This window comes from Hipposideros armiger, unplaced genomic scaffold, assembly GCF_001890085.2.
Source record: "Hipposideros armiger isolate ML-2016 unplaced genomic scaffold, ASM189008v1 scaffold_385, whole genome shotgun sequence".
NCBI classification, from domain to species: Eukaryota; Metazoa; Chordata; class Mammalia; order Chiroptera; family Hipposideridae; genus Hipposideros; species Hipposideros armiger.
In genome coordinates, this window is record NW_017731735.1 from 96,873 (window position 1) to 122,615 (window position 25,743).

General features: G+C 48.8%; 3 protein-coding genes across 7 annotated transcripts; 2 read left to right on the forward strand and 1 right to left on the reverse strand.

Annotated features, from left to right (window-relative positions):
- The first annotated feature begins 2,623 nt into the window (after nucleotides 1–2,623).
- On the forward strand, nucleotides 2,624–5,676 carry SDR39U1 (short chain dehydrogenase/reductase family 39U member 1). 2 transcript variants are annotated; one of them, XM_019663124.1, is made up of 6 exons: nucleotides 2,624–2,661; nucleotides 2,943–3,049; nucleotides 3,135–3,217; nucleotides 3,633–3,754; nucleotides 4,498–4,641; nucleotides 4,914–5,676. In XM_019663124.1, exons 1-6 carry the CDS (start codon nucleotides 2,646–2,648, stop codon nucleotides 5,324–5,326), a joined length of 885 nt encoding a protein of 294 aa, XP_019518669.1. In that variant the 5' UTR covers nucleotides 2,624–2,645; the 3' UTR covers nucleotides 5,327–5,676. The 2 variants fall into 2 exon arrangements, with proteins under 2 accessions (XP_019518669.1, XP_019518670.1); XM_019663125.1 differs by lacking the exons at nucleotides 2,624–2,661; nucleotides 2,943–3,049; nucleotides 3,633–3,754 and having other exon boundaries at nucleotides 3,136–3,217.
- A 1,328-nt stretch (nucleotides 5,677–7,004) lies between these two features.
- Nucleotides 7,005–15,598, reverse strand: KHNYN (KH and NYN domain containing). 4 transcript variants are annotated; one of them, XM_019663121.1, is made up of 8 exons: nucleotides 15,300–15,598; nucleotides 14,347–14,567; nucleotides 12,439–13,550; nucleotides 12,157–12,287; nucleotides 11,974–12,070; nucleotides 9,282–9,389; nucleotides 8,952–9,053; nucleotides 7,005–8,399 (listed from the first exon to the last, which is right to left on the reverse strand). In XM_019663121.1, exons 2-8 carry the CDS (start codon nucleotides 14,545–14,547, stop codon nucleotides 8,147–8,149), a joined length of 2,004 nt encoding a protein of 667 aa, XP_019518666.1. In that variant the 5' UTR covers nucleotides 14,548–14,567; nucleotides 15,300–15,598; the 3' UTR covers nucleotides 7,005–8,146. The 4 variants fall into 4 exon arrangements, with proteins under 4 accessions (XP_019518666.1, XP_019518665.1, XP_019518668.1 ...); XM_019663120.1 differs by having other exon boundaries at nucleotides 15,165–15,598; XM_019663123.1 differs by having other exon boundaries at nucleotides 15,505–15,590.
- Nucleotides 15,599–15,848: 250 nt separating this feature from the next.
- Nucleotides 15,849–18,619, forward strand: CBLN3 (cerebellin 3 precursor). The gene is made up of 3 exons (XM_019663127.1): nucleotides 15,849–16,531; nucleotides 16,830–16,949; nucleotides 17,262–18,619. The coding sequence occupies exons 1-3, from the start codon at nucleotides 16,232–16,234 to the stop codon at nucleotides 17,457–17,459; spliced, it is 618 nt and encodes a 205-aa protein (XP_019518672.1). The 5' UTR covers nucleotides 15,849–16,231; the 3' UTR covers nucleotides 17,460–18,619.
- The last annotated feature ends 7,124 nt before the right edge of the window (nucleotides 18,620–25,743 follow it).

The following is a 25,743-nucleotide window of genomic DNA, read 5'->3' on the forward strand; positions in this document are numbered from 1 at the left end:
GTTTCCCACATTTTACAAATCTCCCATTAATCTCATTTGAAGTGAGGGATTCCTCTGCCTTCTTCTCCTCTTCTAAAGATGAGATCTCCTCCATAACCTCTTGCTGTTGTTTGCAATGCAGATCCATCATTTCGTCGGTGGTCAGCTCCTGGCCATGTTCCTCCACCAGTTCTTGAATGTTGTCCTCATTCACCTCCAGTACCATGATCTTCCCCAAGGACACAATTTCATCGACAACCGGTGGCTCCTGTTCATGAGCAAGCCCCTGTAAGTCATATCCAAGAACACAATCAAGCCACAGTTTTCTTCAAGCAGAATTGAGGGTTCTCTTGGTGGCCCCATCCCAGGCATCTGAACTCACAGCCTCTCCGTGCCTCACAACTCTACGGATGCCATTTCTTCTCTTAAAGTTATCAAACCATCCCCTGCTTGTCTTGAAGCCTTGTTTTCTGTTGACGTACCTGGCAGTTTACTTACAAGGTCTGTGTACAAGGCCTTTGCCTTCTCGCAGATAAAGTTCTCGGTCACAGTATCACTTGCTAGTTGCTTCTCATTTATCCAAACCAGAAGCAACTTTTCTACATCTTCCAGAACACGTGGCCGTTGCTTTGATATTCTCGTGACTCCTTTTGCTGTATCTAGGCCTCTTATTTCTTCTTTAATATTGTGCAAATAGTCAACATAGACTTCTTATAAAATCTTGCAATTTCAGCCACTCGCATACCTCGTTTGTACTTCTCGATTATTTCCTTCTTAACTTCCACTGTAATCATCTCCTCCTTCTTACCGCCTTTCTTTTCAACCTTTTTCTGCATGGGGGCCACTGTATACACTCGCACGGATGTTGACTACGGTACAGTATTAATAAACTCTTGTCATATACTGTACTCAGTGTAACTGGCAATAAGGCAGCAGAGGAAAGGGTCTATATCTTCAGGCAGCCTGATAGAATGAAGCAAAGCATTCCTAAGCTTACTCTTATATGGAAAAGCAAAGGGCTGTCCATAGGCACTTTGAAGTGACAAAAAATACAGTAGTACCAGATGTGGGCACCTTGCAGTGTTCTGAAAAATCACTGATTTCTGCCAAACGCCGCAGCCTGAGACCAAGCATCTGAGCATGGGAGACGATCACCCACAATCCCACAGTGAGAGAGACAGGACCATTGGCTCAGTTGTGATGATGTGAAGGTTGGCGTCACGTACTACTTGTATTGCAAGACATCGTTTGTTTATCAAGTTAAAATTTATTAGAAATGTGTGCTCGTCTTGCGGAACACTCGCAGAACAAGTTACTCGCAATCCAAGGTTTTATTGTATATGCCACCATAGTGTTCCTCCCTCACTCTTAAGAGATCATTCAGCTTGCAATGTGTGGAACAGTTAGGAAACACAAGCAAAAGCTGGGAAACTATTGCAGAAATGTAGACAAAAGTTTAGATAATAACTGGAAGGAGAGTGGTGGTGGCATTGATAGAAATAGATGGATCTGGGTGATATTTAGTAAATAAAATCAACAGGGTTTCAGACATTCAAGAACAAATGTCTAGTGGGAAGCTTTTATAGGAGCCAGACGCTCAGGAGAGATTCAAGTTGAATAGATTTGGGAGGCCTTCTTTGAAAAACTGGTAACTGAACTCACCAATGTAGGTGCTTGGGAGAAAGTGCAGAATGGGAGAGAGGAAGGTCCTAGGACCCATCTTCCAGGAATACCAACACTTCAAGACCTTAGAAGAGGTGAAGCAAGCAACGACGACTGAAAAGAAACTAGAAGAAAAACCCAAAAGAGTGTGGCTTTCACTGAGACCAAAAGATGAGCATTTCCAAAAGGAGGGAGGAGTCAGCAAGTGTCCAGTGATACAGAGGTCAAGAAAAAAATGACTGAAAATTAGGCATTCTTTTTGGTGACACCTGGGAAACTGGTGATCTTGGCAAGAGGGGCAATGAATGATAAAGGCAGAGACAGATGCAAGTAAATAAGAAAATGGACACCACTCTTTTGAGACGTTTGGCTACAAAGAAGAGAGAATATTAGCAGAGGAAGACAGCTGGAGCAGGGTTAAGAGGAGGGAAACTTCAGAATGTTTAAATGACGATAAGAAGGGACCGGAACAGAGAGAAGAAAGCATAAAATAATTGGCCGGGTATAAACAAATCCATGGACAGATTCTTTTGCATTACTGACCCACCAAGCTGAATGGATCTCCAGAATTCGGAGGTTTGAGTCGCTTCTGGTTTTAGGTCAAGGGTGTTTTTTTCTTCTACACCAAAACCTTCCCTCCGCCGCCTCCTCCCCGTTTTTCCTGCTCCTTGGTTCTATTGCACCACCCCCACTCCAACCCCTCGACTCCCCGAACTCTCCTCTGAAGTCTCCTCCTACCTCTCCCCCAATTCCCTCACCCTCACCTCTCCCCTCACCTCCACCACCCCCTCTCACAGTCCCGGCAACGCCTCGCGATGAAATACGTATTCGTCTATATACTGCTCTTGCTATAAATTCTTCCGGGTCGCCGGGCAGAGCCACGCCCAGTCTCAATCCTGTCCACCAATGGGAGCTCGCTTCCCGAAAGACGCATGCACAGAAGGTCGCAGTCGTGTAGGTGGGGGACTCTAACTCTCGCGCAGGCGCATTAGGTCCTGGTAGCTATGCGGGTGCTTGTGGGTGAGGGCGGGCAGAAAGGGAGAGTGGTGGGGGCGGGTTTATGGAAAGATTGAGCCAGAGATTGAGGGCTGGGTGGCCTCCGAATGAGGGCTCTCTCTCGTGCACAGGCTACCGGCTCTGGCCTCTTACCCGAGGAGCCGAATCTCCCTGATCCCTGTGACCTGTGTCACCTGTGCATCGCGGGGAGGGAGCGAGAGAGAAGTTTGCGGCCAGAAAAGGGGCCACATGCGGGCACGGATGGCGCCCCCCGGGAAAATAAACACCTCGTATTTTCCGATCAGGTGGCGGGACGGGCTTCATTGGGACAGCCCTAATCCAACTTCTGAAAGCCAGAGGCCACGAAGTGACACTGGTCTCCCGAAAGCCCGGGCCAGGTCGGATCACGTGGGTATGTCAACCCCTGAAAGCTGGTGGGGGGGAGACCAGGTTTGGCCATGCAGGGCGGGGTGGGCACTGTGTGCTTTCTCTGACAGGATGAGCTCGCTACGTCGGAGCTGCCCCCCTGCGATGCCGCTGTCAACCTGGCGGGAGAGAACATCCTCAACCCTCTCCGAAGGTCAGTCGGGGCCCTAAAACTGATATCCTTCAGCGCAGAGGCGGGAGAGGAAACGACTCTGGTGAGACCCTCTGAGATGTGAAGAATGGAGCTGCCAGATGGAGAACTAAACCTATATCCCGCATTACTCATCCCGCCCCACCCTTCCATGCCCACCCGCCCTTCGACCCACACAGCCAGTTGACTTTCGTCCTCATTTATAACTCAGGATGCCCAAAAACGGTATGCTTTTTCCCTCTACAGGAAGAGATGGCCCATTTCTCTAAGCCACAATGCAGGGTTTTACCAGAAATGGATAGGGACAGGCCCCAGGAAAAGAGAAGGGATATATGCATGTATATATTTAGGCCCGAGGGAAAGAGAAGGAATATGTTCATGTATATATTTAATGACTTATTTGCCCATTCTCCTGCAGGTGGAATGAAACCTTCCAAAAAGAGGTTCTCAGCAGCCGCTTGGAGACCACCCACATACTGGCTAGAGCCATCACCAAGGCCGCACAACCCCCCCAGGCGTGGGTCTTAGTTACAGGTGTAGGTATGCCCCAAATCACCAACCCCTTACATTAGCCAGGGGAAAGGGAGTACACAGTGAGGGAGTACCTGGGGCCCTTGTAGCTATACGTGTGCAGAGTGCTGGTCTTTATCCTAGGCCCTTGATCCATGTATGTTTCTTCTGACCTTTATGTACTTTCACGGAGAAACAGGGACCCTCAGAGAAAGAGGGTGGTGGCACTGCTCCCAGTGCCAGGAACAATTCCACTGAGTCCCAAGTCCTTTGATTCTCACAATTCTTTAGGAACAGAATTTCTGATTCTTGTATTTCACCTCTGGGACCAAATAATTGCAAACAATTTTGGCACATATACCAGCCACTGAGTGTTTTATACATTACAGCATTTAATCTCACAAGAATTCTGAGGTATTCCCATTTTAAAGATGCTCAAATTCTGCACAGAGAGGTTATGTAAACTGCTGAAGTCACAGTTAATCAATGGTAAAGCTGAAACTAAAACTCAGTCAGCCTGGCACCCATATCTTTATTCTTAACCACTACACTGTAGCAGCCTCTCAGCTTAGCCCTGTGGCTAAAGATAAGAGTTACTCCAGGGCAGTATCAGGTCAACTCATGGGGAAGCTCAAGAGAAAAATATCTACGGCTGGCTTCCTATAGGGAGACCCCAAGGGCCAAGGAGGGTTAGGCCACTGGGTAGCCTTGACTGCAAAGGACCATGCAGGACCAAGGACAACCAGACTAAACAAGTGTTATTCCACCGGCAGCTTACTACCAGCCCAGCCTGACTGCTGAGTATGACGAGGACAGCCCAGGAGGAGATTTTGACTTCTTCTCCAACCTCGTAACCCAATGGGAGACTGCAGCCAGGCTTCCTGGAGATGCTACACGCCAGGTGGTGGTGCGCTCTGGTGAGAACCAGGGGCCTGTGTATCAGGCAGGGTTGGACTATTTTCTCTGAGTTGGGTGAGTGGGGTGATAAGGGGAGCTGAGCTTAGTGAGGATACCACTACTTCTGGCCAACCTGCAGATGGGAGGAGAGGAAGTTCCAACGAGAGCCATACTCCTCATCTGCTGCAGAGCTAAGCCAGCATGGAGAAAGAGCAAGAAAGGGGAAAAGGGAAGAGTGGGGCTGCCTGGAGGCTGAGGGGCCTCCCTATACCATATTTCTTGCCTGCTCTAGGGGTTGTGCTCGGCCGTGGGGGTGGTGCCATTGGTCACATGCTATTGCCTTTCCGCCTGGGCCTGGGGGGCCCCATCGGCTCAGGCCACCAGTTCTTCCCCTGGATTCACATCAGGGACCTGGCAGGAATCCTGGCCCATGCCCTCGAAGCAAGCCACGTGCAGGGGGTCCTGAATGGAGTGGCCCCAGCCTCCACCACTACAAATGCTGAGTTTGCTCAGGCCTTGGGCACAGCCCTGGGCCGTCCAGCCTTCATCCCTCTCCCCAGCACCATTGTGCAAGCTGTCTTTGGGCAAGAACGTGCCATCATGCTGCTGGAGGGCCAGAAAGTGGTCCCACGGCGGACACTGGCCACTGGCTACCAGTATTCTTTCCCAGAGCTGGGGGCCGCCTTGAAAGAAATCATAGCCTAAGTGGGGAGGCTCATGGCAGGGCCCAAGGCCTATCTCTCAACAGAGACTTCCAGTTAGAGACTGAATAGGCTCAGGCGACTCCTCTACTTAAGACCTGAAACCATCTGGTTCTTAGGGATTCCTCTGTGTCCTTTCTTTCTCATTGTTCTGTTGCTCCACCTTATTTAACTGAGAGACTGTCAAGTTTCAAGGATGCAGTCTCATCAAGTCCTTTTAAAGTCCTCTTCAACTCCCTGTAAAAGAATTCCCAAGTTTGGTTTCCTTACAGGTCCCATTCCTGCCCCACTTATCCTTTTTGCTGTATAGTGAATGCTCTACAGTTTAGGCAATAAAGATAAATTACCTCACTAGCTTCAGCTCATCTCTTTGCCTCAATTCTCCTGGAATTTATTTCAAGTTATGACACCGTAGCTGACTCTTTCCCCTATGTGGGGTTTTGAAAGCTATAATGGCAACATCTTCCTTCTTGGTCCTTCCATTTCCAAAAGAGCTGGTAACAAATCTGGGGCATGAGGTTATAATAAAAGACTAGAAGACAAGAGAAATGATCACTTTCCAGTGGGTTCTGTGGTCAACTTGCATACTTGTTCACACAGTGCCATTAGGATGCCAGCAGAGGAGATGAGGCCCAAATCCAGGACAGCCTTCAGTCTATCACCAAATGGCAGTGAATTAATAAAGCAATCACACGCTGGTCCCAGTTCATCAAGCGGCAGGACAAAGCCAGCATTGCTGTCTGTAAGAAGCTTAGGACTTGCCTCTCAGCTGATTGAGGCCACTTCAGTCAACCAGGATCCCCAGCACAAAAAGAAGATACCTCTGGCCTACTGCACACCCACCATCACTGAAAGTGAAAGCGGCAAGGAACATATCAAAAACTACAAACTCAACCCTATTAGGAAAAACAAAGTCCCAAGTGTTCATCTAAGACCCTCTCCTTTGATCTACCCTCAGGTTTTATCTGCCACGTGACCAGTAGTTCCCCTGGCTCCCAAATCAGACCATAATAACCAATCTGTTTTCTTCTGAGGGGACGTTGAGTCACTGTCACCTCCCTGACTAGCCTCTCTTGAACACACCTGCCCCTAGCCCAAGTCCATCGGGTCTAGTGGGATACATCACCAACAGGGAGGAGGGGGTAAAGACACTGGGACCCAGGGCCCCTCTCCATCACTCAGCTCCCACCCTAGTTGCTGGAATGAGGAGTTGGGAGTGGCAGTAGACACAGACACACCCATGCTGCTCAGGAAACCGAAGCCAGAGCCTGAAAAGGATCATGTCCAGGGACTTGCTGCAGGGCCCAGACAGCACAGAACCCTGTGGCGCCTGCCCTACTTCTTTATCTAGTCTTGGACTCTAGGAGGTTGACTGGCCCTATATTGTTCCTAGGGAAATGACCAGCCTCAGGCAGAAGTGCATATTGGGGGCTACACTAAAGGAAGGACTACTAATACTGTCCAGAGAGGGAATGTGCTACCTTGGAGGTAGTCAGTTCCTAGGCATGGGAGGACTTCAAGCAGATCAAGGACAATGACCTGTAGGAATCAGGGTGGAATGTCCTGATGGGACAGCAGTTTGGTCTGATTCTTCCAACTGATTCTTCTGTTTTCATTTTCCAGATAATTGGTTCGTCTGATAAAACCTCTATAACCCCATCCGCATACACACACACACAAAGTAAAGGGGGGCCTCGCTTTATGCAACGTGTACTGTAGAGAAAATGCTAGGGTCTGATCACATTAACATTGTCATTGCAGAACATGGCTTCATCGGTGAATGCTCAACACCTAAGCAAGTGCATGGAAGCAGGGACTTTCTGACACATTCGTTAATCTGTAAACACTTGAATGCAACAGGAGAGCTGCCATTTAGAGGAACCCTGAGAGTATTTTGGTGATGCAAAGTCACCCCTTACTGTTTTGTAAATGTGGATTTGGGGGTTGTCCAAAAGGGATGCAGCCATTATAGGGCACATCAGGATGAGGGTGCAGTGTTAAAATTGAGGGCACAGGCCCTGGGGACAGAGGACCCTCAGTTCTCTGAGAGGGGTTTTGGTTCAGAAGCCTGTGCAGCCACAAACACACCTGAGACTTGGTCCAAGTACCTTTCCTCCAAGGAGCCCTCCTCCATGCTCTCATTTCTCCTCCTAACAGGCATCTTTATGTCTGATTTACAGGCAGAAGTAATGGCCAAGCAGCTCCATCAAGGTCACAGACAGGCACAGCTGAGCCCAGAAGCCAAGTTTCCTTCTGCCTTCCTCACTAGCTCCCCGCTGTCCCCCTGTGACCCAGACCCCTAGACTTTCCAGGGCCCAGCATTCCCTTCAAGGCTCCCAGGAGCCCAGCCAGGCCTGGGAAGTATCCTGTCCTCTGGCCATCCAGAGCAGCAGCCAGGGAGAGGAAAGGCTCAGCTTCCTCGCCATTGTTCATTCCCCTCCCACCCACCCTTGCCTCCATCCCCAGCTCAGCTTCAAAAAGCCAGCAGTCCCAATCTCCAGGACCTGCCTTCGTCAGCAGCCCCCACTCCCTACAGAAACCCTGTGCTCATGCAGGGTTGAGAAGTTAAGGCTGAGGAGAACCTCAAGAGCTGGTTGAGGTCCTGACTCACGGGAGATCAGGTCACGTTATGGACCTGTCCCCAAAGTGCACTAGGCAGGAGCATTTCCCACACTCCAATGCTCTTCCTCAGTGCTTCCCTAGCCCAACGCACTAACTCAGAGTGGGTCTGGGTCAGGGTCTGAGCAGCACAGGGGACCCTCAAAGGGGCTGAGCTATGTGAGACTGGGGCTGATGGGGTGGCAGCCATTCAGGCAGGTGAGGCTCAAAAGTTGAGACTGAGCAGGGCCTCAGAAAGCTGGTTGATGTCACGGCAGTAAGGCTCCCGCTGCAGGATGAAGTCCACCTTGTGATCCTGGCCCCAAAACACCTCCAGCAGCTGGCGCCGGAGCCGCTCTGTCTCCCGGGTCTTCCGAATGCCACCACTGCCTTTTTCCTCCTCTTCTCTCCCCTGTTGCTGATTACCTTGTTCTGTGAAACCCCTGGAAGGATGCTGAGCCTTAGAAGACCCCTGTGCCCTGGAAAGAAGCAGAGAGAACAGAGGAGCTGATGCACATCCCAAAGAAAAGTTAGAGCTCAGTGGGCCTCCGAGCACTCCACTGCCCTTAACCACCCTGTTCCTGGCTCTGAAGTTCCCCAAGCTGACCACTAAGTGGCAGTATCAACCCACTTCCGAAGTGGGGACGGACAGTTCCTGGAGCCAGGAAAGTGAACTCTGCCACAATTATGATCTATTCTAGTCTAGTAAATTAATCACTTACTTAATTGTCCAGCAGAGGGCGTGCTGAATACAAGTGGCTATAAGTAAAAACAACCACATTCCAAATAATTCCAGCAAACACACTGATAAGGGGAAACAGGAAACAGAAGCTTCCTCCCACCCAGCCTGGAGGGTGTGTGTCAGGATTCCCAGTGAAGCAGTTCAAGGCCAAGCCCAAAGCAACCTAAACCACTACAGAATTGAGGTAGCCCAGATTGAGTTCACACTTCCCCAAAGTCTCCAGGTCTGCAAGGCCCCTGTGCAGAGGGGGTCAGGGCTGGGGACTGCCTAGGAGGCTCTGAGGCATTACCTGACTGGCTTCTTCAGGAACTCATCCAGCATGGGTCCATTTCGGCCCAGTGGGTCATCAGGGACCATGAAGAGGTTTCCCACAAAGGTGAAGGGCAGCAGGCTGGATAGAGACAGAGAATGTATGGTCACAGAGGGGCCCCTGCACACCTCCCAGACAGCTGAGACCAACTCCACCAGAAGCCGTCAGCTACCATCCTTCAAGCCAACATCAAGCCCCTTCCCAGAATCCTCACCCCCAGTGGCAGAACATTACTGGTTTTAAAGAAACCCTTTTCTTTAGAACATAACTGGTTTTAAAGAGCCCTTTTCTCAGGGGGAGCCCCCTCACCGCTCTCTGATAATTGCCATCCACTTCTCGGACTCCTCTGCGAGGTCCCGGAACTGGTCGTTGGAGACTATGATCCCATCAGTCTCTTCGGCCAGCTTTACCATGAACCTGTCTCAAAAACCAAAGCAACGTCCGGGATTCTCCAAAGCCCCAACCTCAAAAAGGGCTATCAACTCCCATGACCCACTTCTGGTGATGGAGATCAACCTTGACCCAGACAGCAGAGGACTGACTGGATAGAACTGCCATGGATTAAAGCAGAAACAGACGAACCCAACGTGGAATCCCAAGAACATTCCTTCCACTCACCACAATCCTCCACCTAACACTTTGTGCCTCGCTAGTAAGACAGTAAGACCTCGCCCTGGCTGTCTTCTTCCACCCTACTCTAATAATCAGTCACAAATCCATCATGTTCTTCCTCTGAAAAGTATTCTACTCTGCCCCCTTCCTATCCAGTCCCACCATTACCACCTTAGCTATTCAGACATTGTACATGAGACACTGCATAGCCTCCTGATAAGGGGTCCCCCACCCCCTGCCATTTACCATCCTCCCCCAAGAGAACATGCCCTTCCCTAAACAACTCTTCCACTCTTGCCCTTTATCTAACTGAATAAAGTCCACATGCCCAGGGCTGGCAGTTAAGCCTCTCTAGAACCCAGCTCCAGCCATCCTTACGGCCTTCTCCCTCCTGGTATTCCCAAAGGTATTCTCAACTCGTGCCAAAATCAATGATCAGGTTACATCCTGTTCTCCAAACATGCCCTGTTTCCATGATTCTCAAACTATTCCCTCCATCTGGAAGGTGCTTCCCAAACCTCACTGATGAACAGAATCACCAGAGGAGATTTTAAAAGAGATGCCTGGCCCCACTTTAGTAATCCTGATACCATGAAACTGGGGTAGGACTCATAAAGAGGCAAGTGAGGATCTTTTAACAGGTGTAGAAACCAAGAGATCCAGCCCATCCCATGTCCTTCTCTCTCAACAAAACTCACAAATCCCTCCCTCCCCACAAAATCTCAGCTAGAAGGGGGCTCCCTTTCCTCCAAGTCCCTGTAGTGTTTAGTTTACAGGGGGGGTTTTGGGGGGTTGTTGGTTTTTTTTTGGCTCTTTAAAGTCAAATTCCCAGCATTCCTGCCTCCTTCTGCAGGCCACCCACCTAGCACTAAGAGAGCAGTCAGTGTGTGAAAGGCAGTGTGGTATACTAGCAATCAGGACTGGGTGTGACAGATGTCTGGTTCAGAGCTTCTGTCTGAGAAACAAATTAAGGAGATGACATACAATTGCACATGGTATCATATGCTATAGAAAAGGTATTTTCAGGTTAAGCATATGTTCCCATTATCATGTTACATCATATGTTGTTCAGCAGTATTCATTCAGTAGTCCTATGCACCATGTTTCGGTCACTGTAACTAGGCAAAATTCCAAACTTATATTGTGCTGTCTTCCTACCAAGACCTACACAACTACACAGACACCTGCCTTTAAAATTCATTACAACTGATTCGATCTTCAGTTTCAGTTCTGTGTCAATGCTGGTGTGGAAAAAATATTCCATATCTTGGATAATCTGTGATATCCAGACATAAAACAATAGTACCGGGAGAAAATGGACTACCTTTTTGTAGATAACCATTTACTTGTTAGGGAGAAAAAGTTAAGTATTTGAAAAGACAAAAAATATAATCAGTGTGGTTTGGAAACTAGTTTTTTATTTAAAACTGAAAACCCTAGAGAATAAAGAACTTGTAGTTGTAAAAATTTTTAATTGATTGGCTTTTAAAATTTGCCCATTTCCCACACCATGTGTGTACCCTGAAGGAATGTGCCCTGTGTTTTTCATTTAAACCACCTGGCAGCTTTAAGTTCTCATTTTTGTCACTTGGTAGCCTCTGCCAAGAGAACTAACCACTCTTACCCTCTGCTCCACTTCTGTACCATAGAGATAAGACCCTCTGTCACACTTGATTGGGTCCATGAGTAGTTAAGGAATATCATTGTACTCTTGCCCAGCACGTTGAGTGAAGCAAGCACATACCTTATCTTCTTTTCATATTGACAGGAGCATGAATACATGGTAGAGGATCCTGAGACAAGAGGTTAACTCACTAAGAGACTGGTCCACAGTCAGAGTCGATAAGAAGTACAACTTGGGGCTCCAATTCAGATCTTCAAATTCTAAGACCAGTGATCTCCCTATTATGCCATGTTTTCGTTATTTGTGTTTTATTTTGTTTTGTTTTATGTTACTATGCATAGATTGTGTTTCTTCATTTAATTTGTTATTTTGAACATTTACTCTGGTTTTTCCAAGATGTTGGGGGATTTCTCTACATGTTTGGAAATTTAGGTGGTGAGGAAGCATTTGTCAGCTATTCATGTCATCAGCTTTCCCATCTTTCCATTATACCAGTATTTTCCAGACAGTAAGGCATCTATATAAATACAAAGCATCATTTAGTTTGATAAATGAAAAATGAATGATGAATGGGCAACCACAGTTGTCCACCATCCATCTCATCTCACCTGTGGAGCAGGTTTACCTACCCTGTCATATGGGCACACGGAGAATACGCTCCCCAGGCTTTGAGACAGTGCAAAGGGTTATGAGTTTCTGTCTCTCCCTTGATCTCTCACTGGGCTCCTTGAATATCGAGCCTGGGGCCAGGAGAGAAACAAGTACCTGTCATCATAGGAGGAGATCCTCTTGCCATCCATGACTCTGGAGGGAGTGAGGGAGAGAAGGCTGAGGGAGTAGAGCTTTTGCAGGAAATGACCCTCTAGAAAAACAGAGGAGCACAACGCAGTTATCTTCAAGGTGGAAGCAGGGCCTATCCCAGGACACAAAAGACCAGGCACAACTCACCTCTGACCTTGGAATCCTTACTGAAGCGCCACTGAGGCACAAAGACGGTTATGTCCCGGTGGCCACGGTCCCAGAAGTACTGCACAGCAATGGCAATGCCCCGGCTGGAGAAGTAGTGCTGGAGGCCGTGCCTGCAGTGGGAAGGGGTCGACACTCTGAGGCCCCAGAGCAGGAGGGCCTGGCAGCCTAGCTGGATTGCTTGCCCCTCAGCACATGGCCCCCACATGAATAAAATTCCCATCTCCCTCCTCCCCAGGACCCTCAGCCCCACTGGGTACTCACACCATGGCTACGTTGCTGCCATCAATGACAATATGGCGGAGATCTGGCTGGCCAGGTACATTGGCAAGGCACAGGGTGAAAGGATCCTGCAGGGCCTCCTGGAAACGCTGAGTACCAGTCACCAAGTTGCCCCCCCGGGTGCCTCGTTTCCACGGAGACCCCCGACCTCGAGTCACAACCTGCTGCTTATCTCCCCTGTCTCCTCGGTCTCCACAGTGCCACGGGGGTTCAGGAGCAGGTGGGGGGCTAGGCACTCTAGGAGGTGAGGCCTCCCCATTGTGGAGCCGCTGGAGGAGAGAGGCTCCCCGGAGCTGTGCTGCTCTCTGACAGGGGCCCTGGGCACCAGAAGGCTCACCCTGGACATAGAGCCTTCCACTTTCCTGAGGCACCCCCTCCTTTCCCAGAGTCTTCCCTTTCAGGAGCCCTGCCTGCCTTGCCTCTCCTCCCCTTGACTGTGACCTAAAGGCCGCTTCTCTTTCCCAGGCCTCTTCCCCGGGCAGCTCCTTCCACCCCAAATCCATCTCCCTAGGACCACCCTGCTTCCCTCCCTCCTTCTCCATAGCATGTCTCTCTCCCCTTGACTCTTGCCACCCCGTAGGTCCAGTGTCCTGGGACTCCCTGCCTTCACTCAGGGGAGCTCTGACTCCCTGGTGCTGAGCACCCAGCCGGCCAGGGCTCCCCCCCTCCCAAGAGGGAAGCGCTTGGGGCCCTTGTCCCCTGGATGCCTCCTGCACCAGGCTCAGCAATTCCTCCTGGACGGCCAGGGGCAGCTGCAGCAGGGCTTCTCTGTGGGCATCCCCCGGGGGCTGCAGCAGGGCACCGAAGTCTCTCAGCACTGCAGCACACTGAGTGGCTCCAGGGGACGGCCCTGGTCGCAAGTCCCAGCTCAGCCGCTCCACCAGCTCCTCCACTCGGCTCTGAGCCATGACGAAGGCTTCGGTCAGGCCACTGACCATCAGTGAGCCGGGTGCCCCAGGCACAAGATGGGCTGACGTGCTCCAGACCAGGCAATCAAGGAAGAAGCCCTGGGCCCCCAAGAAGATGCAGTGCAGTATGGGTGGGTAGTGGATTTCATCCTGAAGCTCTGGGCTACAGAGACCCTTCAGGTACTCCTGGCGGGGGAAATGGGAGAGATAGTAAAAAAAGAAACTGCTGGAATCCTAAGTGGCCCAGTAGCCCCTTCAGGCTCATTGCTCTGCCCTGAGCTCCAGGATGCCTGGGCAGAGAAATGGCGCCCCACAGATCCTGACAAAAGTGGGGGTTAAAAAGGGATCAAGAATCTCGCTTTTTTCCCTTTCCAGCTGACAGCCTGTGGCTAGTATTTCCACTTAGAACTTGACTTACTTTAAGATACAATTATAATTAATTGGTTACAAGACTGTCTCTCTAAATATTTATGCATATATGTGTGTTGTATATTTCCACCATAATGATCACCATTGCTGACTTTTACTGAACTCATGCTTTATCTCATTCATGCTTTACCTCATAAGCCTAATGAGGTAGATACTATTATTCACATTTTATAGATAAGAAAACTTGAGACTCAGGGTCACAGGGCTGCTAGGTGGTGGAGCTGTACTGGAACCCAGGCCTGGCCTCCCACCCTACAGTGAATTCCTTGGTGGAGCCTTCTTGCCCAACCGGATTTTCTCTGCTCTCCCAAAGAGCACAAACTGATTTGAACTGAATCACTTGTCTGCAAGCCCCTGCGGAAGCTGTGTCATCACAGCAGAAATGAAACTAAAACTCCAAAAACAGAGTTAGAGAGTCTCTCAAAACTCAGGACTACTGACTGAGGTTGCCAGTAAGAAAAGCAAGTACTGGAGATCCTCCCCAGGCCCTCCTCTCCCCAGCCTCTGAGTGGAGGAGGCATTGTTCCCGGAAGGGTCAGGGAGGGGCTTTCACCTTGGCTCTGCTGGCATTCTCCTTAGGGCCCTCCAGCTGCAGCCAGATGTGAGGGTTCTCCGGACAGTCCTTGGGGAGGACGCTCATCCCCACGCGGAAGATGCGCTCCACATGGGGTTGCTGCTGCCGCACCTTGTCCTCAGCCTCCGCAGACACGGCAAAACGGTCAGGGGACGGGGAGCCAGCCCCCCAGGTAGGCATGGCTGCTTGACCACCCAGCCCTGGAAGTAGGAAAGGCAGCTCAGAGCCTTGCCCACCCCTCAAGCCAAATCTTGGTCTCCAAGCCTACACCAGCTATCAACAGGTCGCACCTAGTTACCGATCTGGTAAACAAACCAGATTTCGGGGCATACTGGGGGTAGGAAGAGAATGTCAGATTAAAGGGACACAGGCCTTCTTCACTCTAGAGAGGAAGTCGTGGATAAACAAGACTCTCTCTGGGATGGGCGTCTGGCCTTTGGAAAAGGATGACCACAGCCGTGAGCAGGAAGCGGGTGGGGGGCTCCAGCTCGGTCTGGGGCCAAGAAGGGGTGGAAGGATGACGAAAGAGTCCCCCTTCTCGGGGGACTCTGCAATCACCAGGTCCCAGACGGCCTCTTAAAGATGGATCCTCACCAGAGCTAGAACTGGGCTGTCCTCTGGGATCCCTCGTCTGCCATTTCCAAGGTTCTAGCCACTCTCACCCCTCCCCCTCCCTCTGCTGCCATCCCCTCCATAGCGCCAAGCGCCCCACCCAGGGCCTAGGGGCCGGATCGAGCCCCGCCCCCGGCCGCGCTCAAAGCTGCGGCCTTCGGCTCCCGCGGCCCGGGCGCGCCTACCCGCCTCGGCCTCCCGTCGTGGCCTCTCCTGCCGGTGCCTCTAGGTGCCCGCCGGCCCCAGCTTTGCCCGCGCCCCCGGCCCAGGGGAGAAAGGCGGGGGGCTCTAATCTGGGCGGGCCTTCCCGGATTTCTCACCCAACGGGGACCTCTCTTCTCCACATCTCGAACTGTTTTTTGAGTCACTTCCTGGCCCGGGGCGGAGTCAGCCCGGCCCCTCCCGGGACTGGGCCTACACCGGGGCCCCACGCGCGCCCACCCCCGCCCCGCCCCTCCGGGCTCCTCCAAGCTCTCAGCCTCGGCCTCGGCCCCGCCCACTTGCCCGCAGTTCTGTTTCCCCTACCTCTTCTCCAGGTTGCTCTGGGTTCTCCCGGGTTCTCTGCAATTCTCAGGAAAGGAAAAACACTCTTTGAGAGTCAGAGGTGAAGAGAGCCTTAAAGGGACTAATCCAGTCCCTTCTGATGAAGTTATGGAAGCCCAAGGAGGGAAAGAAACTGGCCCAGAGTCACAAGATAGTGACACTGTTGGCCCGAGCACTTTCCACCAAAACAATTGGGAAAAATACGAGGGCACTCCTTTCCAACAATGGAAAAGATACCACTGAGTGCTGGGACCTGTGAGGGATTTTGAAGAGTGGGAGGAATGAGGAGAAGGAAGGGGCTGTAGGAGTTGTCCCTTGCACATATGCACAGTCTCACACACACATCCATGTTCTCTGTGGTTCCAGTTCCAGCCTTCAGTGCTCTCTGGAGGAGCTGCCCTGGGTTCTGGCTGCAGCCCTCCTGTCTGGCTGTTTCATCCCTCCTTTCTCTCCCAGAGCCCAACTGCTGTCATTTTGTACCCTGCCAAGGAGGAGGGAACAGCAGTGACAGCAGGAGTGAGAGGCATGACAGAGTTGTGGGGCACAGAGAGGTATGGAGACGGAGATGCTAAGACCAGGTGACAGACCCAGAGAGAGGGCTGAGGAGCAGAGTGAGGGGTGTTGAGAGCCTGAGGGAGAGTGGAAAGTGAAAGGAGCAGAAAGGCAGGCAGAAGATAGGAGGTCTTGTGGGTCACAGAGCCATTCAGCCATGCTGGTAGCAAAGCAACACTGGCTACAAGGTCTTGCACCCAACCCCGGGCTGCCCTTGGCCCTGACGCTTCTGGCCCTGGGGACTGGATGGGCTCAGGAGGGGGCAGAGCCTGTCCTCCTAGAAGGCGAGTGCCTGGTGGTCTGTGAGCCCGGCAGAGCTGCTGCAGGGGGACCTGGGGGAGCAGCTCTGGGAGAAGCACCCCCTGGAAGAGTTGCATTTGCTGCAATAAGAAGTCACCACCATGAGCCAGCAGGGGAGATCAACAACGGCACCAGTGGAGCCATCTACTTTGACCAGGTAACTCCCTACCCTGCCCAGACCTGTAATCAACTGTCCAAGCCCACTCTGCTATTAAAGAAACAGCCCCCTGCTGTGGCCAGTTGTCCCTCAACCCCACTGCCCATCTTCCTCCCCTTCACTCCTACCCACACCCCTCCTTGCCCTTTCGCACCATTTTTTTTGAATCACACATTCCTCCTTTTGGCAGCTACTTGCCACCCCTTCTTCTCCTTACTCACTGTCCCATCCCCCAACCCAGTGGTTTCCCTGAGCCCCTTGTGTCCCTAGCCCACTCAGCAAGGTCTGCTTCCCCTAGGTCTTGGTGAATGAGGGCGGTGGCTTTGATCGGGCCTCAGGCTCCTTTGTAGCCCCTGTCCGGGGTGTCTACAGCTTCCGGTTCCACGTGGTGAAGGTGTACAACCGCCAAACTGTCCAGGTGACCTGAGTGCTGGGCCCTGTCCTTGACCCTGTCCTGGTTTGGGATGGGGGAGGACTAAGTGGAGCCCAGCAGACTCCTGGGCAGACCCTCCAATGACCTGAGTCCTGGGGCACCAGGAGCAAGAGAGGAAAGGGCTCACCTAGCAGAGAGTGTGGAAGACCTGCAGAGTCCAACACTGGCCACCCCTCAGCCCTCCCAGGAGAGTGCACTGAGCCCCAGGTTCCAGAGTGTCCCTCTGGGGCTGGGGCCAAGAGAGTGGGGTTCTAAGACAAGGGCTGGGGAGAGATGCTAACTGGGCCCCCTTCCCAGGTGAGCCTGATGCTGAACACATGGCCTGTCATCTCAGCCTTTGCTAATGACCCTGATGTGACCCGGGAGGCAGCCACCAGCTCTGTACTACTGCCTCTGGACCCCGGGGACCGAGTGTCCCTGCGCCTACGTCGGGGGAACCTGCTGGGCGGCTGGAAATATTCAAGCTTCTCTGGCTTCCTCATCTTTCCACTCTGAGGGCTCCAGGACAAGAATCTAGCCCCTGACCTCTGTCCCCTTCCCTCTCCTACCCCAGAAGAAGCTTCTTTGGGACAGGAGAGAGGCTCCCTCTGGCTGCCTGTATTCCACCTCCTTGCATGGGACCCTGTGCCAAACACCCAAGGTGATGAGTAGAGCTATGGTGTCTCAGGAGCAGGCCCCTCTTACCCACCCCACACATACACATACAAAAAAAAAAAAGCCCTCACAGCCTCCCACTGCATCGCTTTGTGTCTACAGCACGAGGATCAGGGCAGGGTTTGGCAGATAGAGAGGCCTGAGCTACTTTGCAGACTTTGCTCCCCCTTTCTCCACCCCTCCCCCAGCTCAGTGCTACTTGGGGACAGGTGGCACAGGTGAGCTAACAGAACCCCACAGGGGCCCAGATGGATCAGCCTCTGCATACCCTGCAGGTTTCTTCCTGTGAGGAGTGCCAGCATCACAGATCTCTGCCAGCACAGTCAGGAGCTGAGCCAGCACCATATGGGCTAGGGCAGGAGACTCAGCCACCAGCAGAAGCGTGGGGAGGGCCACAGAGCAGCCCAAATCCCATGGCTAGTAGGGCAGGAAGAAACACATGCCTAGCCTGAACAAGGTACACATTTGTTTATGTACACTAGGGCAGCTAGCAGGCAGTGAACCTGGGTGTTCATCTGTACCAAGTCCCAAATGGACTCTGGCCCTCACGTCCCCACCCTAGACATGGGTTGTGTATGTATGTTTGCTCTGTCTGAGAGTGGGTAGATAGCACTTCCTTGGGCAGCTGTAGATGGGGGTAAAAGGTCCCATGTGGGCAAGTGTAGATCTCCAGGCATGGAACATATCAATGACCATAACCACCTCCTGAAACTCCACCTCTGTAGTCTGAACTTCAATCACTTTACACCCTGACCACCACCTCCTTCCTCCCAGCTGTCTCAGTTAGTCTTCACTGTACCTGTTCCAGACTATCCCATAACCTCTCTTCTTTCTCCTGATCTGTCCTGTCTTATCCTCCTTCTTAAACTTCCTATTACCTTGGATTCCATGATTCATCCCTTCACCCACTCTCCTGCCAGTATTATAAATCGTCTTACCTTGCTGTCCCATTGGCCTAGCATGGATGACTCTATCAATAAAGTAACTAGAGAATGATGGTTGATGAGACACTATAGGATCACTAAAGATAGAAGATGCTATTGCAATTTGAATCAGAGGTTACAGGATACAAGCTGGTATGTTGTAGTGAAAATAAATGCAAAACTGTATGTTAGAGTCAAATAAAAAAAGATTTAGTAATGCTTGAGTTAAATAGGAAATACCAATCTGAATTCATGGTTTTCAAAAGAAATAACTTTGTCACTAAAAAGTAGCATAGAAACAACATTAGGAAAAATCTGATATGCTTCTTAGCACCTGGATCTTTGTCTCAAATATTATTCACTTTAAAAGGACTCAGGGGCCAGCCAAGTGGCTCAGTTGGTTAAGAGAGCAAGCGAGTCGCTGGTTTGATTCCTACATGGGCCAGTGGAGCTGCTCCCAAGCTGAGCTGCCGCTGAACTGCCAACAGGTGGCAGGATGGCTCAGCTGGTGAGAGCATATGCTACTAACAACAAGGTTGTTGGTTCAACTCCCACATGGGATGGTGGGCTACGCTCACCCAAACAAAGATTGAACACAGCCCCTTGAACTGAGCAGCTGGGATGGTGACTGGCTTGGAGCTGAGCTAGCTGTGCTCTCCACAACTAAGATTGAAGGACAACAACTTGGCTCTTCCCCTCCTCCAATTCCCCAACACTTCTCATTTCCCAATTCCCCAATAAAATCTTTAAAAAAAAAGAAAGAAAAAAAGTACTCAGGGTTCCTTGTAAAATAGCTCCATATCTTAAAAACTCTAGGCCTGGAACATGTTGATGACAAAAAGCAAGGGTACTTTCTCAAATGTGTAGGGTGGAGCTGAAAAGGCAAAGGAACCAATTTTTAAATGTTCCCACCTGACATTCTGTGACAATTTGATAATCAAAACGAAAATAATATAGTTAATTGGAACAAGGTGAATTTTTAAAATTTATGACTCTAGGGCAGCCCGAGCAGCTCATTGGTTAAGAGTTGGCTTGGGAGCACTAGCTCTGAGCAGCAGGGTGATAGGGTCAGATCCCACATCACTGGGGGCCAGTGATGCTGCGCCCTCTGCAGCTAAGATGGTGAACAACAGCTTGACCTGCAGCAGGGCTGCAGTGAGTCGCCGGCGAAGGCGTAGGCTGCAGTGGGGCTGCAGTGGGCTGCCATAAGCTACCGAGAGTGGCCAGCAGCCAGCAGCCGCAAGCACTGCCGTGAGCCTCCATGAGCAGCCATCCACAGCCGGCGACTGACTGCCTCATCCAGGAAGAGCAAAATGATCACAAAACCAACATGGGCCAGTGAAGCGGCGTCCTCCACAACTAGACTGAAGAACCAAAGGACAGCAACTTGTCTGTTCCCCTTCCTCAATTCCCCCCCCCAATTCCCCAATAAAATCTTTAAAAAGAAAAAAAATTATGACTCTAGTGATATTCCAAAAAGAAAAAGTCACTATGGCGTGTGCAAAAAAATAGTTAATATACTGAGTGAAGAATGAATATAATAGGATATTTTTAGTTAATTATGATAAGTAGAAGAGTGTAAATATAGTAGGTATTTTAACTATTCATAAGGTATATTTACTTCTCTTTATCTGTATATGAGTAAATAGGGAGGGGTGGATATAGAAAGCTGTGAGTAATTCCAGAAGAGGTTGGAACTGTACCAAGAATGAAAGAGACTGATTGGCACCATCTGGTCATATATTACAACTAAGAAAAAAGAAAATCCAATGGTGTGTTACAAGATGATGAATTAGTCAAATGTCCTAAAGATAACTAACTGCTCACTGCTCAAACTTCATCCTTCATCTCTTGGGAAAGGGAGCCTTTATATTATCCTACTAATTTTAATGAAATTATAGGAACCGTATAACCCAAAATAATAATGGCTTAAACAAGATAGATTATTTCTGTCTCACATAGAAGAATCTGCAAATAAAGGGTCCAGAGATGGATGGCAGTTCTTTCGGGTTCCTAGACCCAATGCCAACATGTGGGGGGAAGGGAGGGTTGCTTCCCAAACAACACCAAGCAATTCTCGGACACCAGCAGGATGCCCAAGAATTCCACTTAATTCCACACAATTCTGACACTATCTACCTAGATACTGCATCAGATTCCACAGGTTAAGGGCTCAGTCCTACAAGACTGCCCCCACACTCCACCCCCCACATCAGACCCCAGCCAGAAGCCCAGGCTATTAAATGCACTTCTGACCAACCACCCTTAGATTGGAGGTTCCAATGACCCCTCCTTGGCAACTCAGTTTAGACACCAGTCTAAAGTCCAGGTTGTGCTTCTGATCAACTAGCTGGATTCCAGTGTTAAACAAACAAATTTTAACTTCCATGGCTGAAAGTCTTTTCAAAATAAAGGGTGTCTGAGGCCATTGCTAGCAAAAAGGAAGACATGTCTCGGACCATGGAGCCTAAACCATCTAGGTAGAAAAAATAACATGTCCGATGTCCAGCAGTTTGCAAGCGTTTTTATATAACAAGTACCGGAGCAAAGATGTTAAGTCACTCTGAAAGAATTTACATTAGTTACAGACAAAGAAGATGGGTGAAGGTGAAGCAGGGCTTGTTCCAGGATGGGCGCAGCAGAATCAGTAAAGCTCATGTACAAATAAGAAGCGGCGGCTCCTGGGGTTCCACAGCACCCAGTAATTCTCTCTTTTGCATAATCACAGAAATAGCCACCTAGAAATTAATCCTAAATTCCAACAAATACACAGGAATGTGAGCAGTCTTTTGTCATAGCTAGTCCACTGCTATCAACAGGCTAACTGTTCTGTCTCTTTCTCTCACTCTCCGGATGCTGTAGTTTTAATTTAGAACATCTCAGAATTTTCTCTCTTGTCACCAGTGACCTCCCTCCTTGGGTTCAATTAATTTGCTAGAGAGTCTCACGAAACTCAGAGAAACATATTACTTACTGGTTTATTAACATATTAGATCACTGGTTTATTACAAAAGGATATGATTTAGGAACAGCCAGACGGAAGAGATACATAGAGCAGGCATGGGGAAAGGGCTTCGAGCTTCCATGCCCTCTCCAGGATTCACTTTCCCAGCACCTCCAAGTGTTCACCAACCCAGAAGCTCTCTGAACTCTGTCCTTTTGAATTTTATGAAGGCTTCATTACATAAGCATGATTAATGAAATAATTGGCCATAGGCAATTAAATCGACCTTTAGTAGTCCCTCTCCCCTCCCCAGGAGGGAAGGTAGGTGGGTGAGTCAGGCAGGGGGGGTTGGGGGGGACTGAAAATTCCAACCCTCTAATCGTATGGTTGGCCCCCATCCTTATGTGCTTTCCAAAAGTCACCTTACTAAATAACAAAAGGCACCCTTTTCTCTCTTAACACTTAGGAAACTCTAAGGTTTTCAGGAGCTGTGAGCCAAGAATTGTGTGGAAGAAGACCAAATATATATTTCTTATAAATTACAATATTGCAGCAGTTTTGTGATCATCACAGCCCAGTTTCCCTTCTTGCTGCTCTACCATCTTTAGCATATGAGTATCACCTCCTGACAAGATGGCTGCTTGAGCTCCAATCATTATATCACCTTACAGCACCTAGGAAGGAGTAAGGAAGAAAGGGCACACCACTTTCCTTTAAAGAGGCTTTCTAAAAGGCGCACCTAACATTTCTGATTGCATCTCATTGACTAGAATTTAGTCACGCCTGGCCACACTAGGCCAGAGAGAGACAATAGAAAATAGAGTCTCTATTCCAGGCAGCCAGGCCCAGCTAAAAGTCAGGAGTATTGTAATAAGGAAGTAGAAAAGGTTTGACACTAGGAAAAACAGCTAGAAGGTTTGTTTTTCTTTAATGCAAATGAGCTAGATAAATTTGTAAATAATGTTAATAAAGTTATTGAATTTGTTTTCTATTGCTGTGTAACAAATTGCCACAAAGCTTAGTGACCTTAACACAACACCCATGTGTTATCTCACAGTTTCTGTAGGTCAGAAGTCCAGCAAGGCATAACCAGATTCTCTGCTCAGAGTTTCATAAGGTCAAAAGCAAGGTGTAGGCAGGACTACCTTTCTTACTGAAGTGGGAGAATCTACTTCCAAGCTCATTCAGAATTCATTTTCTTATGGTTGAAGGGAAGCAGAGTTTGCCACCCCAAAATATGCCTCTTTGGGATAGTGATTATTTTAGGCTGATTAATTTTAAGAAATAGCAGACCTGGGAGAAGCTCTGAAAACCAGGTGAAAGTTACCCTCCATAAAGGATATTTACATTTGTAAGAGAAATCTGTAAGGGTGTTTCCCTCACTGTACCAGGCTGCCTTCACTATTAATGGAGAAGGCCCTGGACTGAAGTCTGCATGACAACCTTACCCTTGTTTACAGTGCTTTTCCTGTTCACGTTTCACCATAACTGACTCTCTATCACCAACATCTTTGTCTTTAACTGAAGGTGGTATTTAACATGATGGCTTCCGCCATTTTGGTGAGTTACTCAGTGTTCCTGGGTCTCTCCCATGTAACAGGAAGTATACATGTAATTAAACTTTGATTTGTTTTTCTCCTGCTAACCTGTCTCATGTTAATTTGATTATTAGTCCAGCCAAAAGAACTGTAAGGTAAAGGATAATTTTTATTTCCTGACATGGTTGTAGGACTGAGTACCCTGGTCCCATCCATCTCTGAGCCAACAATATCAGACCAAGTCTTTCTCACACTTTAAATCTCTCTGACATACCCTTCTGCCACGTGTCTCTGACATCAGAGGAAAAAGTTCTCAAATTGTAAGGGTTTATGTGATTAAATTGGGCCCACCCGAATAATCCAGGATAACCTATTTTAAAGCCCATTACCTTAATTACATATTAAAAAGTCCCTTTTGCCATGAAATATAACATACTCAGAGGTACCAAGGATTTGGGGACATCTTTGGGACATCTGTGGATCATAGTTATTAAACTTAAAGATGACATCATTTAAAGGAAAGACATCCAGTTAAAATACACTAAATTCATGGGAAAGGTGTAGGCTTGAAAAGGTCCCCTGATATACAAGATAAACACTGGCTCAGGTTTCAATCATCTTAAAAAGTAAACCGGTTCCCAGGTCCCAACAAAGACTCATTAATTGATAATCCCAAACCTGGTCTACACTGAAATAATGTTCTTTTAGATATCCAAATTCAAAACTTGGCCTGAACTGAGAGTCTCCATCTCTCAGATATACAAGCCAACTTTTATAATGGGTTTAAGTGATACTATGATAAATTTTATAACCTTAATAAGATATGTGTGCTTTATCAAAATGTTTCATGCTTTTAGAGAAGCTGACATACTGATGATTCTATTGAAATACAGAGGAGGCTTTAAGTTTGCAATCAATGTTTAAAATAATGTGATTTGTAAAATATATAGACTTTGATTTGTTGGTTATATAAATCATATTAAAAATTTTAGACAGTTTTTGCTTAAGTAGGTTTTTTATAAAGTAAATACATTAAACATAAAATAAAGCACAGATGGTGGTGGTTAGTGCTCCTCTCCAGGTACAAAAAGCTCCTCCAACTTTAAGGATCCTAAAAATAGAATCCAACTGTCCTGCCTTCCTTACACCCACACCCTGGCAGCTGATTACTACAGAGAAAAGCCCCACAGCTGAAGGATTCACTGTGAATCGAAATCCATGGTCTTTAGCCACCCCGGTCCTCAACGTTCCAAGCGATTCTTCTGTGGTTTCCTTTGCCAGCTTCTTTCCTCATTCTTCCCGGAATCCAACTGAAGTCTTCATTTCTCTCCTTAAACCTTTTACCCCATCAGCTCTGCCTTCACTGTCGACAACAGATGCCTTACCTGCTACTTCACTGAAAAAGCAGAAACACCTGGCAGGAACCCTTCCCAACACCACATCAAACTCACCGTCCTCCTCATCTTGGCTTCTTCCTATCTGGCTCAGTAGAAGACGCGTCCCTTCTTTTGTCAAGGCAGCTATCTTCATCCTCCAGCCATGAATCCCATCTCTTCCAAACATACCCTTTTAGTTTCCTCTCCTCTCTCCTCTCTCCTCTATGTTTCTCTCCCTCTCTACTTACTCCTTCCCTTCAGCCGTTAAACAGACTGTAGTCTCGTAAACCTAAAAGACAAAACCTGGGTGTAGAAATGGTTGTAGATATGTACAACTTCAGCTCAATATGCCTCTTCAGCTAATGGGCCTCATTCTCCTCTTTAGAGCCAAATATCTATGCTCACCAGTTGCTCACCTTTTAAGTCAACAATGGCCTGCAGTGAGTGCTCCACCTAAATTGCGCTCAGCGGGTCACTCACAACTTCCATGTCACTAGAGTCAACAGTCACTTCTTAGTCCTCCTGTTACTTAGGCTTTCCCTAACATTTGTCCTTGTTAGCCACACCCTCCTTCTGGAAGCACTCTCTGATCCGACATCCCCAACTGTGTACTCTGTGGGCTTTCCCTCCACCTCTCTGCCCATGCCCCAGTTTCTTTTTCAGGCTCCTCTACCTCTACCCATCTCTTAAATATTGGTTTTCCTCAAGCTTCTGCCCTAGGATTCCATCTGTCTGACACACTCTCAAAACACCCATGTGCTGACAACGTCCGCATTTTTTTATCTCTATCCAGAATCTCCCTCCTAAATCTCAGACTTAAACATTGGATGTCCTACCTTAAAGTCAACCTGCTTTTATAGTCTCTCCTCCCTAAATCTAATCTCTCTCCCTTATCCTCTGTGTCTGCAAATGGAACCTTCCTGTTGCCCCAACCAAACACCAGATCTATCATCAATTCTTCCCTCTCCCGTAATCCCCATATCCAATTACCTACATCCATGGGTCCCATCCATTGTTTCCCATCCACCCTGGCTCAAACTATCAATCTCTCAGATGGAATTCTACAAAAGCTTCCTAAATGGCCCCATGGCCTCCAGTTTTGCCTCCCTTGTCTATTATTTGCATTGGGGTTGCCATAATTATCTAAATGAACTTCACTGCCTACAGCTCTTTAGGTGAACCCCAGAGGGGAGGAGGTCTCAGAATGAAATCCATATTTCTTTTTTTTTTTATAAATTAGCATGTTCCTAATCTTTTTTTTTAAGATTTTATTGGGGAATTGGGGGAGGGGAACAGTGTTGGGGCATCAGGAAAGGGGAACAGACAAGCTGCTGTCCTTTTGTT

Excerpts from the sequence above, each read along its gene's own strand:
- CBLN3 (XM_019663127.1), top strand. The coding sequence starts at position 16,232 with ATGCTGGTAGCAAAGCAACACTGGCTACAAGGTCTTGCACCCAACCCC. Across the intron at positions 16,532-16,829 it reads GAGCCATCTACTTTGACCAG|GTCTTGGTGAATGAGGGCGG; the intron begins GTAACTCCCTAC and ends TGCTTCCCCTAG. Across the intron at positions 16,950-17,261 it reads ACAACCGCCAAACTGTCCAG|GTGAGCCTGATGCTGAACAC; the intron begins GTGACCTGAGTG and ends CCCCCTTCCCAG.
- KHNYN (XM_019663121.1), bottom strand. The coding sequence starts at position 14,547 with ATGCCTACCTGGGGGGCTGGCTCCCCGTCCCCTGACCGTTTTGCCGTG. Across the intron at positions 13,551-14,346 it reads AGAATGCCAGCAGAGCCAAG|GAGTACCTGAAGGGTCTCTG; the intron begins GTGAAAGCCCCT and ends TTCCCCCGCCAG. Across the intron at positions 8,400-8,951 it reads TTCCTGAAGAAGCCAGTCAG|GGCACAGGGGTCTTCTAAGG; the intron begins GTAATGCCTCAG and ends GCTTCTTTCCAG.
- SDR39U1 (XM_019663124.1), top strand. Across the intron at positions 3,755-4,497 it reads GGTCTTAGTTACAGGTGTAG|CTTACTACCAGCCCAGCCTG; the intron begins GTATGCCCCAAA and ends TTCCACCGGCAG. Across the intron at positions 4,642-4,913 it reads CCAGGTGGTGGTGCGCTCTG|GGGTTGTGCTCGGCCGTGGG; the intron begins GTGAGAACCAGG and ends TGCCTGCTCTAG.